Source organism: Schistocerca nitens, chromosome 10 (genome assembly GCF_023898315.1).
Source record: "Schistocerca nitens isolate TAMUIC-IGC-003100 chromosome 10, iqSchNite1.1, whole genome shotgun sequence".
Lineage (NCBI taxonomy): Eukaryota > Metazoa > Arthropoda > Insecta > Orthoptera > Acrididae > Schistocerca > Schistocerca nitens.
This window is the reverse complement of record NC_064623.1, coordinates 48,186,493-48,201,481: the sequence shown is the minus strand read 5'-3', so window position 1 is coordinate 48,201,481 and position 14,989 is coordinate 48,186,493. Positions and strand designations below refer to the sequence as shown.

The window sequence follows — 14,989 nt, the reverse complement described above, 5'->3', positions numbered from 1 at the left end:
CTGTTTAAATATGCCAGGAAGTTTCATATCAGCGCACACTCCGCTGCAGAGTGAAAATTTCATTCTACTCTTTTCTACGTTTTTTATTCTGAGTGGTAGTTTTCAGAAATGTGGGGGTGAAAACAAAAATTTTGTAGTTTGCTGGACGCATACAGGAGCTTTCGATTTCGTAACTCCACATGTGTACCCACTACACCACAGTAATCTATCGCTTGCGCCTTTGTCCCGCATTGTGCGCAGGGTTGGCGTGATTAAATCGGATTTGGCATGTTAATGTGAAAGGGTGGCCGGATGCCCTTCCTGCCGCCATCCCCCCCACCCCGGACAGAATCAGCGTACCCCATCTGCCTGCGTCCAGTGTAAATCATGGAAAACTGCGGATGTGTTTCAGATGTCTGTGAGTCGTGTAACTGAGGCAGGACGTGGGGACCAGCCCGGTATTCACCTAGAGGGATGTGGAAAACCGCCTAAAAACCACACCTAGGCTGGCCGGCACACTGGCCCTCGTCGTTAATCCGGCGGGCGGATTCGATCCGGGGCTGGCGCGCCTACCCGAGTCCAGGAAGCAGGGCATTAGCGCTCTCAGTTAACCTGGCGGGTCCCACTACATCACAGTAATCCTGATAAAATTGTTTGTTTTTGGTTGGTTGATTTGGGGGAGGAGACCAAACAGCGAGGTCATCGATCCCATCGGATTAGAGAAGGATGGAGGAGGAAGTCGGTCGTTCCTTTTCAAAGGAACCATCCTGGCATTCGTCTGAAGCGATTTAGGGAAATTACGGAAAACTTAAATGAGGTCGACCGGTTTGAACCGTCGTCTTTCCAAACGCGAGTCCAGTGTGCCAACCACTGATAAAATGGCGAATTTGCTCCGCGTCATAGAGCACCTGAAAGCTTCAAATGCTGGTAAGTCATTACCTAATCCAATACGGCTTATGCCAGGTTCTTGAGCCAAAGTGTATCTTCGAAAGGAGCGGAGCCACAGCACCACTCGTAACACGTATGTAAATAGAGGCAGTTACAGACAACTGCGATGAGATGAGGTGGTCACTTTTCCGCGCCAGCACGCCCAGCCTTGGTGTCGGCCGTGACCCGGTGGAACAGAACAAAGGAACGGCGCTCCCCGTGACGTGACGAGCAGCTGTAGCCGCTCGCTGCTCGCCGCCAACAGACACAACACCGACCGCGCCATAGCGGCAGCGGGCGGATAGGCATTGAGCGGACTTCACACGAGCGTCTCAGTCGATTACTCGTGAAAAGTGAATCGACTGCAGCGCCTATGGAGTTTGAGTCTCGCGTGTTTCCAGTGGTTGTTTCCGTTTGGCCGTCCGCGTCAAAATCGCATGCGTTTTGACAGTTGTCTGCTGTGCATTTCTGCACCTACACCTACATACGTACACAAGACACCGTGCTGTGCATGGCGGAGGGTATCACGTACCACTTTCAGCCATTTCCTTTCCTTTTGCATTCAAAAACAGAGCGAAGGAAAAACAACTGTCTGAAAGCTTCCGTACAAGTCCTAATTTCTCGCGTCATTATGCGAAATGTATGTTGACGGCTGTAGAATCGCTCCATTGATGGTTACGTTGTGGTCTTCAGTCCTGAGACTGGTTTGATGCAGCTCTCCATGCTACTCTATCCTGTGCAAGCTTCTTCATCTCCCAGTACTTACTGCAACCTACATCCTTCTCAATCTGCTTATTGTATTCATCTCTTGGTCTCCCTCTACGATTTTTACCCTCCACGCTGCCCTCCAATGCTAAATTTGTGATCCCCTGATGCCAAGAAACATGTCCTACCAACCGCTCCCTTCTTCTTGTTAAGTTGTGCCACAAACTCCTCCCCAATTCTATTCAATATCTCCTCATTAGTTATGTGATCTACCCATCTAATCTTCAGCATTCTTCTGTAGCACCACATTTCGAAAGCTTCTATTCTCTTCTTGTCCAAACTAGTTATCGTCCATGTTTCACTTCCATACATGGCTACATACTTTCAGAAACGACTTCCTGACACTTAAATCTATACTCGATGTTAACAAATTTCTCTTCTTCAGCAACGCTTTCCTTGCCATTGCCAGTCTACATTTTAAATCCTCTCTAGATCGACCATCAGCAGTTATTTTTTCCCCAAATAACAAAACTCCTTTACTACTTTAAGTGTCTCATTTCCTGATCTAATTCCCTCAGCATCACCTGACTTAATTCGACTAAATTCCATTATCCTCGTTTTGCTTCTGTTGATGTTCATCTTATATCCTCTTTTCAAGACACTGTCCATTCCATTTTTTGACCAAAGTTCAGTCTTGATCACACCATTTATGTTTCAATTATATAGGTAACCGGTTTCGGTTATTTTTACATAACCATCATCAGACCCATGGCTCCCTTAGGATGGTAGGCGGAGCTCTCCTCAGCTGCTACGAAGTTACCTGTATCATTGAAACATAAATGGTGTGATCAAGACTGAACTTTAGTCAAAATATAATAATCTATTGATCAGTGTATTCCAAAAATGTTTACCAAAATTGTACTGTCCATTCCGTTCAACTGCTCTTCCAAGTCCTTTGCTGTCTGTGACAGAAATACAATGTCATCGGCGAACCTCAAAGTTTTTATTTCTTGCCTATGGATTTTAATACCTACTCCGAATTTTTCTTCTGTTTCCTTTACTGGTTGCTCAATGTACGGATTGAATAACATCGGGGATAGGCTACAACCCCCTCACACTCCCCTCCCAACCACTGCTTCTCTTTCGTGCCCCTCGACTCTTGTAACTGCCAGCTGGTTTCTGTACAAATTGTAAATAGCCTTTCGCTCCCTGTATTTTACCCCTGCCACCTTTGGAATTTGAAAGAGAGTATTCGAGTCAACGTTGTCAAAAGCTTTCTCGAAGTCTACAAATGCTAGAAACGTAGGTTTGCCTTTCCTTAATCTTTCTTCTAAGATAAGTCGAAAGGTCGGTATTGCCTCACGTATTCCAACATTTCTACGGAATCCAAACTGATCTCCCCCGAGGTCGGCTTCTACCAGTTTTTCCATTCGTCTGTAAAGAATTTGCGTTAGTATTTTGCAGGTGTGACTTATTAAACTGATAGTTCGGTAATTTTTACATTTGTCACACCTGCTCCGTAGTCCCTCTCAAATGCCGGTTCTCTAAATTTTCGCAGCAGCACCTTTGTGAAAAGAGCGTCGTCTTCCATCCAGGGATTCTCATTTGAGTTTCCGAAGGATCTCCGCAATACTTGCGTGCTGATCGAACGTACCAGCAACAAATGTACAAACAGGGCTCCATACTGCTTCGATGTCTTCCTTTAACAGCCGTGGTGGGGATCCCAAACACTCCGACAGGATTCAAGAATGGGTCTCAGTACAGTTCTATAGGCCGTGTTCTTTATGGATGAACTACACTTTCCCAAAATTCTCCAAATAAAACAAAGTCGAGCGTTTGCCTTCGCCACTACAAACCTGACGTGCTCATTTCATTTCATATCGCCTTGCAACATTATGCCAACACATTTAATCGACATGACTGTCAGGCAGCACACAACTAATTCTATATATTGGATTGTTACCTTACTCGTCTGCATTAACCAACATTTTCCAACATTTAGAGTAACTTCCGTTTCATCATATCAACAAGAAATTTTTTCCAACACCCCTCCCCCCCCACACACACACACACACTTCAAATTGTATCGAGCAGCCGGCCGTTGTGGCCGTGCGGTTCTAGGCGCTACAGTCTGGAACCGAGCGACGGCTATGGTCGCAGGTTCGAATCCTGCCTCGGGCATTGATGTGTGTGATGTCCTTAGGTTAGTTAGGTTTAAGTAGTTCTAAGTTCTAGGCGACTGATGACCTCAGAAGTTAAGTCGCGTAGTGCTCAGAGCCATTTGAACCATTTTTTTTGTATCGAGCAGATGGTCGTGTACGGGTATCGAGACAACCTCACGAATCCGCGGACCTTGCATGTCAACAGGGGACTGTTCAAGCTGATGGAGGCTCTGTAATGATGTGGGGCCTGTGCAGTGTGGTATGGGGCCCTTGATACCTCTAGATACGACTGACTGGACTGGACTGATTTGGGGGAAGAGATCAAACAGCGAGGTCATCGATCTCACTGGATTAGGGAGGCGGCTGGTCACGGCGGAGATTCGAGTCCTCCCTCGGGCATGGCTGTGTGTGTGTGTGTGTGTGTTTGCCCTTAGGCTAATTTAGGTTAAGTAGTGTATAAGCTTAGTGACTGATGACATTAGCAGTGAAGTCCCATAAGATTTCACACACATTTGAACATTTTTGATTAGGGAGGGATGGGGAAGGAAGTTGGCCGTGCCCTGTCAAAGGGACGATCCGGCATTTGCCTGAAGCGATTTTAGGGAAATCACGGAAAACCTAAATCAGGATGGCCGGACGCGGGATTGAACCTTCGTTCTCCCGAATGCGAGTCCAGTGTGCTAACCACAGCACCACCTCGCTCGGTCTCGCGTAGAGTTCTCAGTGCTAACAGACAAAACAGACAAGCAGCACTGCGTGAAATAACAGTGTGGGACGTACGACGAACATATCCTTTAAGACAGTGCGGCGAAATTTGGTGTTACTGGAGTATGACAGCAGACGACCAACGCGAGTGCAGTTGCTAAAGCACCACATCGCCTGCACCGCCTCCTCTAGGCTGTGATCGTATCGTATCAGTTGGATCATAGACGACTGGAAAACCGTGGTCTGGTCAGATAAGTCCCGATTTTAGTTGATAAGCGCTGGTGGTACGGTTCGAGTGTGACACAGATCCCACGAAACCATTGACCGAAGTTGTCAATAGGGCACTGTGAAAGCCAGTGTTGGTTGTGTTTACTTGGAATGGATTGGATCCTCTGGTCCAACTGAACCGATTATTGACTGGAAATAGTTATGGTCGCCTACATGGAGACCATTTGCAACCATTTATGGATTACATGTTTCCAAACAATTTTTATGGCTGCGATGTGCCGTGTCACCGTGTGTTATAGTTGTTTGAGATTGATTTGGAGAACATTCTGGACAATTCGAGCGAGTGATTTGGCTACCCAGATCGCCCGACATGAATGCCATCGAAAATATATGAGACATAATCGAGAGGTTAGATCGTGCACGAAACCCTTCACTGGCAACACTTTCGCTATTATGAACGGCTGTAGAGGCAGAATGGCTCAATATTTCTGCAGAGGACATATTGTGTCCATGCCACGCCTAGTTGCTGCAGTTATTATTGTTGTGGTCTTCAGTCCTGAGACTGGTTTGATACAGCTCTCCATGCTACTCTATCCTGTGCAAGCTTCTTCATCTCCCAGTACCTACTGCAGCCTACATCCTTCTGAATCTGCTTAGTGTATTCATCTCTTGGTCTCCCTCTACGATTTTTACCCTCCACGCTGCCCTCCAATACTAAATTGGTGATCCCTTGATGCCTCAGAACATGTCCTACCAACCGATCCCTTCTTCTGGTCAAGTTGCGCCACAAACTCCTCCCCAATCCTATTCAGTACCTCCTCATTAGTTATGTGATCTACCCATCTAATCTTCAGCATTCTTCTGTAGCCTTTTCAGTAGTTGCAAGGGCAACAGTCTGGGTGATTGACTGATCTGGCCTTGTAACAATAACCAAAACGGCCTTACTGTGCTGGTACTGCGAACGGCTGAAAGCAAGGGGAAACTACGGCCGTAATTTTTCCCGAGGGCATGCAGCTTTACTGTATGATTAAATGATGATGGCGTCCTCTTGGGTAAAATATTCCGGAGGTAAAATAGTCCCCCATTCGGATCTCCGGGCGGGGACTACTCAAGAGGAACATCAAGAGCTCAGATGGAAACCCAGTTCTAAGCAAAGAAGGGAAGGCAGAAAGGCGGAAGGAGTATATAGAGGGTCTATACAAGGGCGATGTACTTGAGGACAATATTATGGAAATGGAAGAGGATGTAGATGAAGATGAAATGGGAGATACGATACTGCGTGAAGAGTTTGACAGAGCAATGAAAGACCTGAGTCGAAACAAGGCCCCCGGAGTAGACAACATTCCATTGGAACTACTGACGGCCTTGGGAGAGTCAGTCCTGACAAAACTCTACCATCTGGTGAGCAAGATGTATGAAACAGGCGAAATACCCTCAGACTTCAAGAAGAATATAATAATTCCAATCCCAAAGAAATCAAGTGTTGACAGATGTGAGAATTACCGAACAATCAGTTTAATAAGCCACAGCTGCAAAATACTAACACGAATTCTTTACAGACGAATGGAAAAACTAGTAGAAGCCGACCTCGGGGAAGATCAGTTTGGATTCCGCAGAAATACTGCAAGGGCAGCCAAAAGGCGGTCTGACACGATATTAGAAAGTGTACCGTGACTTTTATCACCCTAGTGTATATGAGGTGGAAGAATCCATCCTCATAGCCACAAGCATTAAAGCGCCCACTTCTGCGACACGGAGAGACGTCCCTGGCCGCAGTTTGAATCCACCCAGCGTATTAATGATGTGGGATGAGCCAACCTGCCTGAATGTGGGTTTTCCACATCCCACTTGGTGAATACCAGGCAGGTACCCGCATTCCGACTCAGATACACACACTGGAACACGTTCTTGTACTTGAACACAAGATAAGATTAGAGCAGATAGATGGGGTCCAGGCAATTCTGCCCCAAAGGGGAGGGAGGAGTGGGGGACGGCAGGGAAGACAGTATGTTAGATGTTCAAATATTTGTATGAAATATTATGGGACTGCTAAGGTTACACACTACTTAACCTAAATTATCCTAAGGATAAATACACACCCATGCCCGAGGGAGGACTCGAACCTCCGCCGGGACCAGCCGCACAGTCCATGACTGCAGTATGTTAGATGGAGAGGTCGTTATGTACAGGGTGTGGACAAAAATGCAGCAGTCGCAAGGACAAGATCATTTTATTGACAAGTGAGCTGAGAGGTATATCATCATCGTAGGAGTACATGATAAGTAATACAGACAAATGAAACACGCATCATACATTAATGCAGACGTGTACCCCCTCCCCCTCGTATGCACTCATGTATTCTCGCATGCAGACGACCATAAAGGTGCCGAATGGCATCCTGCTCACAGACCGTCCGAAGCTTCTTGTGCCTTTTGTTGTTGTTTGGCAATGCTTGTTACAGGCCATGGAGAACGAGTAGCTTACCACTTCTTCGTCATCTCTCGTACGTGTTCAAGTGGCGAGAGTATTTGTGACCTCGCTGGCCAGGACAGTTGTTGTACACTACGAAGAGCATGTTGCGTCGCAGTAGCTCTATGTGACTGTGCAGTGTCTTGCTGGAAAAGCACATAAAGTTCCTGGTGAAGAAATGGCAGGAGCATGGGGATTCTAACCTATGCAGTGTAACGGGAACTGGGTTCTTTACCCAGCACAAACGTAAAATATGACCGCCAGTTGTAACTTATGACCTCCAACACCATGAAACCTGTGATCGTACCTACTTGTGATGGGTGCATGCTCTCTGCAATAGGCAGCTTGCTGAGTATACCCCATACATGTTTACGTCCATCACTCGCCTATAGACAGAATCTATTCTCTTCGCCTAAGACGACAGAATGACATTCCACACTACAGTCTACTCGTTCACGAAACCAGAGCAGCCATGGTCAGCAGTTTCATGGTGTCAGTGACGTCCTAGCCAGAGGCACGCATGGTCTTAATCCTGCTGCAGACGGACGTTTCCCAATGGCCTCTTATAACACAGAGTGTGCAACACGTGTCCGGATTTCATCCTTGGATGACGTTTGGTCAGCCCATCACTACTCGCACAATATGTCGATCTTGACGTGTGTCTGTACTACGCAGACGTCTGGAATCTGGTCTGCAGGTGTGGGGAAGTTTCACAGACCTCTCTTGAAAGCTGCAACATACACTCCTGGAAATGGAAAAAAGAACACATTGACACCAGTGTGTCAGACCCACCATACTTGCTCCGGACACTGCGAGAGGGCTGTACAAGCAATGATCACACGCACGGCACAGCGGACACACCAGGAACCGCGGTGTTGGCCGTCGAATGGCGCTAGCTGCGCAGCATTTGTGCACCGCCGCCGTCAGTGTCAGCCAGTTTGCCGTGGCATACGGAGCTCCATCGCAGTCTTTAACACTGGTAGCATGCCGCGACAGCGTGGACGTGAACCATATGTGCAGTTGACGGACTTTGAGCGAGGGCGTATAGTGGGCATGCGGGAGGCCGAGTGGACGTACCGCCGAATTGCTCAACACGTGGGGCGTGAGGTCTCCACAGTACATCGATGTTGTCGCCAGTGGTCGGCGGAAGGTGCACGTGCCCGTCGACCTGGGACCGGACCGCAGCGACGCACGGATGCACGCCATGACCGTAGGATCCTACGCAGTGCCGTAGGGGACCGCACCGCCACTTCCCAGCAAATTAGGGACACTGTTGCTCCTGGGGTATCAGCGAGGACCATTCGCAACCGTCTCCATGAAGCTGGGCTACGGTCCCGCACACCGTTAGGCCGTCTTCTGCTCACGCCCCAACATCGTGCAGCCCGCCTCCAGTGGTGTCGCGACAGGTGTGAATGGAGGGACGAATGGAGACGTGTCGTCTTCAGCGATGAGAGTCGCTTCTGCCTTGGTGCCAATGATGGTCGTATGCGTGTTTGGCGCCATGCAGGTGAGCGCCACAATCAGGACTGCATACGACCGAGGCACACAGGGCCAACACCCGGCATCATGGTGTGGGGAGCGATCTCCTACACTGGCCGTACACCACTGGTGATCGTCGAGGGGACACTGAATAGTGCACGGTACATCCAAACCGTCATCGAACCCATCGTTCTACCATTCCTAGACCGGCAAGGGAACTTGCTGTTCCAACAGGACAATGCACGTCCGCATGTATCCCGTGCCACCCAACGTGCTCTAGAAGGTGTAAGTCAACTACCCTGGCCAGCAAGATCTCCGGATCTGTCCCCCATTGAGCATGTTTGGGACTGGATGAAGCGTCGTCTCACGCGGTCTGCACGTCCAGCACGAACGCTGGTCCAACTGAGGCGCCAGGTGGAAATGGCATGGCAAGCCGTTCCACAGGACTACATCCAGCATCTCTACGATCGTCTCCATGGGAGAATAGCAGCCTGCATTGCTGCGAAAGGTGGATATACACTGTACTAGTGCCGACATTGTGCATGCTCTGTTGCCTGTGTCTATGTGCCTGTGGTTCTGTCAGTGTGATCATGTGATGTATCTGACCCCAGGAATGTGTCAATAAAGTTTCCCCTTCCTGGGACAATGAATTCACGGTGTTCTTATTTCAATTTCCAGGAGTGTATTAATGATGCATTGTATCCAACATGTGCAGCAATCCGTCGGTACGTCAATCCAGCTTCCTGAAGACACCCAATGCGACCCCATTCAAATGGTTGAAACTATGCAACACGAGTATGAACTCGTCGCGTAGCATTATTGTACCCTAAAACGAATGTTGCCAACACCGTTCAACTCTAAACTCAACACAGAACACAGTTGCTGCCTGCAGTCAAAGCAGAACCTCCAGAGTACAGTCTATAGCCGATGGCCGTGATAAGTGATGCACTAATAGTACAACTCGGCAGTATTCACGTATCTTACCCTGGTGCCACTGTACACAGTCCTTAGAGGGTGTGGCATTCTTTTCTTACAGCACTGTATACGATAAACAATAATGGAGCTAACAATGCGCCTTGTGGAACGCCATAAGCGATTTCGCCCCATTGACGAGAATCTCCCCCACTTACGTTGGTTGAACTATTGATACAACTTTCTGCATTGTTTTGGGTAGATCTGACATCATCCATTAGTTGGCTGTACTATCAATCCCATCACACCTCAGTTTATCTAGGAGAATATTGTGATTCACACAGTGAGATTTCTTAGTTACCAGCCGATGTTATTGAATACTCGTAAAATTTGGTGAGTGAATATGATGGTTGGCAGACATTCATGCGTTTGATTACCGTGTGGACCCAGTTTTAGTATGCTGACTCGATGTGTTTTGTTTTGTGTTGCAGAAGGCCCGTTCCAGAGCGATGCGCTGCTGGTGCCGGAGAACTGCCTGTTCGACCACATCCACAACCAGACCAAGTGCTGGCAGTTCGACCGATGGAACGCCACAGCTGCGGATTCTTGCCGCGAGCGCGGTCTGGCGCTGCGGTCGTTCGCCATGCTGCTGCCCTGCGGCATCTCGCTGTTCTCGGGCGTCGAGTTCGTCTGCTGTCCCAAACACTTCAAAGGTCAGTCAGTCAGTGTCTCTCTGGTCAGTCAGTCGGTCAGTCAGCCCCCCGCCCCCCCCTCTCTCTCTCTCTCTCTCTCTCTCTCTCTCTCTCTCATGCTGCAACGCTAACGTGAACATGATTTCCGACGTGTTTGTGCCGTCTCCACACGGGACGTGTCTCTCACAAGGGAACCTCCCCATCGCATCCCCCTCAGATTTAGTTATAAGTTGGCACAGGGATAGGCCTCGAAAAACTGAACACAGATCAGTCGAGAAAACAGGAAGAAGTTGTGTGGAACTATGAAAAAAATAAGCAAAATATACAAACTGAGTAGTCCATGCGCAAGGTAGGCAAGAACAACGAGTCTGTTAGCTTATGAGCGCCGTGGTCCCGTGGTTAGCGTGAGCAGCTGTGAAACGACAGGTTCTTGGTTCAAATCTTCCCTCGGATGAAAATTTTAATTTTTTATTTTCGGATAATTATCAAAGTTCAGGCACTCACACATAATCAACTTCACTTTCCAAAATTCCAGGACATGTTCAGATTTGCTTGGACAAATACAGAATTTGACGGTCTACGCACGGAAACATTTGAAAACGTTAAAAACGTATGTTTTGACAGAGCACAGGGAAAACTGACCGACTGTGAAACTGTTGCATTCATTTGTTGCAGTTTATGTGACAAACTCTTATGTTTTCATCACTTTTTTTGGAGTGATTATCATATCCACAAGAAAACCTAAATCGGGCAAGGTAGAATAATCTTTTTACCCATTCGCCAAGTGTGCAAGTTAGGTGGGTCGACAACATATTCCTCTCATGTGACGCACATGCCGTCACCAGTGTCGTAAAGAATATTTCAGACGTGTTTTCCTGTGGAGGAATCGGTTGACCTATGACCTTGCGATCAAATGTTTTCGGTTCCTATTGGAGAGGCACGTCCTTTCCTCTAGTAATCGCACGGTTTTGCGGTGCGGTCGCAAAACAGACACTAAACTTATTACAGTGCACAGAGACGTCAATGAACGAACGGACAGATCATAACTTTCTGAAAATAAAGAAAGTGAACTTTTCACTCGAGAGAAGACTCGAACCACGGATCTCTCGTTCCGCAGTTGCTCACTCTAACCACGAGACCACGGCACTCATCAGCCAATGTTGTCCTTGATGTTGCCTATGTTCTGCATGGACTACTCAGTTTGTATACTTTGCTTATTTTTTTCATAGTTCCACACAACTTCTTCCTGTTTTCTCGATTGATCTGTGTTCAGTTTTTCAAGGCCTATCCACTGTGTCAATTTATAACTAAATCTGAGGGGGGTGCGATGGGGAGGTTCCCTTGTCAGTGTAAAGCACACCAGACGTGGTTTCCATTGTGGGTGAGGCACGCTTAAACCGTCCTCTCACGGGACATGACAAGTACGTGGACGAGGAGTTGGTGACGTCATAGCGTGGAATTCGAAGCCTACGAGGATGACAGGCCCCGCGACGAACTTGTGACGTCACATTAGTTGCCTTACTGGCATACTTGGCGAACCCTCGGCTCCATGCAGGTCCCACTGGAAGTCAAAATGTCGCTGAAACGCTACTCACTGTAAATAAATAGCGCTGGAAAAAGTGGCTGCCTGCTGTTATCTTCTCAGCAAGAATCAATCGGTATTTTGTATGCAGGCAAGGACTCAGAGTGCAGTTTTCGTCAAAATAATACCCACTAAAGATCACTGTGTCTTGCGCTATCTACAGTTTGCATTCATTTAAATGCCCAGTTAGTAATTTTAAACTTCTCTGAAATAGCTATTCGCTTCCCACTGGAGCCGACCGGGGTGGCCGAGCAGTTCTAGGCGCTACAGTCTGGAACCGCATGATCGCTAAGGTCGCAGGTTCGAATCCTGCCTCGGGCATGGATGTGTGTGATGTCCTCAGGTTAGTTAGGTTTAAGTAGTTCTAAGTTCAAGGGGACTGATGACCTCAGAAGTTAAGTCCCATAGTGCTCAGAGCCATTTGAACCATTTTTTTCCCACTGGAGAGGTGCTGGCAGTCGTACAACCTGCAGTGTCATGTGCTGTGGAGTATGCACTGCCTGTCTTTCTTGTGGGCCTCGGTGGAATTTCATTGATAAGCCTGAAATGAAGACACCTCATAAAAATGAAAGCACAGATTCGAGGAGTTGGTCCATTCGTGGTGCAACTCTCCTTAAGCATTACAATGCTGTATCACATATGAGTGCTGTGGCATATGCAACAATGCGACACCTCGGGGTTAACTGTCATCGATCATCCTCAATATAGTCCTGACGTGGACGCAACCCGATTTTCATCTGTTTCCAAGACTTGAAGAACTCCTTCGAGGACTTCACTTTGATATTAATGAAGAAGTTCAAGGAAAGGTGAAGCTGTGGCCCTGTCGATGAAGTCAACCATTCTACAACGACTGTATCAAGAAACTGGTCTCTTGTTGGGAGAAACGAGTTCATCACCAAGGTGGTTATGTTGAGAAATAAATATGTAGACATACAGAATAAACACAGCAGCACACAGCATAGCACTCCGTCTTCAGGCCACAAGTGGCCCATCGGGACCAGCCGACCGCCGTGTCATCCTCAGTTGAAGATGCGGATAGGAGGGGCATGTGGTCAGCAAACCGCTCTCCCGGTCGGTATGATGGTTTTCTTTGACCGGAGCCGCTACTATTAGGTCGAGTAGCTCCTCACTTGGCATCACGAAGCTGAGTGCACCCCGAAAAATGGCAACAGCGCATGGCGGCTGGACGGTCACCCATCCAAGTGCCGGCCACGCCCGACAGCGCTTAACTTCGGTGATCTCACGGGCGTTGTCTCACGGGAACCGGTGTATCCACTGCGGCAAGGCCGTTGCCATAAAGAATAAAGGTGACGCTTAATAATGTTTGTTCTACTTAAAAAGCTTTAAGAATTTTCACATAAAACTTCGGAGGCGTTACTTTTCAGCACGCATTTGTAGATCTCGTGCATAATCCATGGATATCTGCCGGGCCTTGTCGTTTTGCCTATTCAGTCCACTGCTGCCTGCACTGTTTCGTATCTCAAAGCTACTGTCAAAGCTAATTTATAAAAATATTATGCTTACTTGCCCCACAAACCACTGCGGGCTTTTGAGCTCATTATGTAACCTCCTCTACAGCGTTCTATCCTCAGGGTCTTCTTTCCTTCCTCCCACTACCTGAATATCCTTGACCACCTCGTCTCTCCATCTTATTTTCGGTCTGCCTAAAGGTCCTTGTCCTTCGGACCTTTCTCATAGACGTGAAATAAAGAAATTTGTTATATATATATAATGAGGGTTGGAACTTAAATAGTGGCAACTATTCATTCACAACCGATACAAAAGAGTTACATGTTTGCACCTGTTACTGTCCTTCAAAGTAGTCACCAGCGTTGTGTAGAACACGTTGCGAGCGATGTGGAAGGCGTAGTATACCGTAAGCAAAGCCTGTTCTGTTTATGATGCGAATGGAGCGGTCTACTGCCTGTCGAATCTCTGGAACAGTTCTGAAGCGAATGCCACGAAGTGGTTCCTTCATCTTCGGAAGCAAATCAAAGTCACAAGGACCTAAGTCCGGGGAGTGTGGTGGACGGTACAGTACTTCCCAGTCCCATCGAGCGAACAGAGCAGCCACAGCTTGCGCTGTATGCGCCCGCGCATCGTCGTGCAAAATGATGCGTGGGTTGCGCAGAAAGTGTCGTCGCTTCTTTCGCAAAGCCAGTCGCAGGTGATGCTCCAAAAACGAACAGTAATACGATTTAAGTACACTATTCAAGTTCCAACCCTCGTATATAATATACAGGGTCCGGCATAAAAAACTCCCCGATTACAAAGTAACGTGCAGCGGACAGTAGAAGGAGCAGAGTGGTGGAGGGCGCGTCGTTAAGTAGCTGCCTACGTGCCGTTTTCAGTGTACGCCATGGCGTGGTCTGGTGAACATCGTGCCTTCGTAGTGGGAGATTTTATTCAAAATGGCGAATCGCCTATTAATACTCAACGTGCTTTTCGCGTTCGCTTTGCGCTCGGACGACGGGACCCTGTTCCCGATAAGAAAACAATTTATTCTTGGGTTGCTAACTTTCGTGAGACAGGTTCCGCATTAAAAAGGAAACCACCTGGACGACCACGGACTGCAACAGGCCCCGGAAATGTTGATGCAGTTAGAGCTTCAGTTCAACAATCTCCTCGACGATCCGCTAAAAAGCATGCGGCAGCATTACGGATATCTGATCGAAGTGTGAGAAGAATCTTGCATCGAGATCTTAAAATGCATCCTTACAAAATTGTAACTACGCAGGAACTGAGTGAACGAGACTGTGGTGTCCGTGTAAGTTTGTGCCAAGACCTTCTTCAGAACATTCGTCCCAACGATATTGGGATTTTTTCTGATGAAGCACACTTTCACCTTGCCGGAACAGTGAACAGCCACAATTGCAGGTACTGGTGTGAACACAATCCCCAAGAACTTCATCAACGACCACTTCATAGCCCTAAAGTAACAGTATGGTGTGCTGTTTACAATTCCGGCGTTATCGGTCCTTACTTTTTCGAAGAAAATGACAGGAATTTAACCGTCAACAGTGAACGCTATTGTGCCATGCTCCGCGACTTTCTCCAACCGCAACTAAGGGAGCTTTTTGGTGAAATAGAGAACGTGTGGTTCCAGCAAGATGGTGCTACAGCCCACACAGCGCGGCAGTCACTGGCAT

The 14,989-nt window shown here is 47.7% G+C and overlaps 1 protein-coding gene across 1 annotated transcript in view; it reads left to right on the top strand.

The window, feature by feature from the left end:
- Window positions 1-857: 857 nt before the first annotated feature.
- LOC126209848 (amyloid-beta-like protein) overlaps window positions 858-14,989 on the top strand; it is a 132,158-nt gene continuing 118,026 nt past the window's right edge. Inside the window, exons 1-2 of the mRNA XM_049938976.1 lie at window positions 858-906; window positions 10,058-10,279. Of these exons, the coding sequence (XP_049794933.1) occupies window positions 858-906; window positions 10,058-10,279 (271 nt within the window). The remainder of the gene's footprint in view (window positions 907-10,057; window positions 10,280-14,989) is intronic.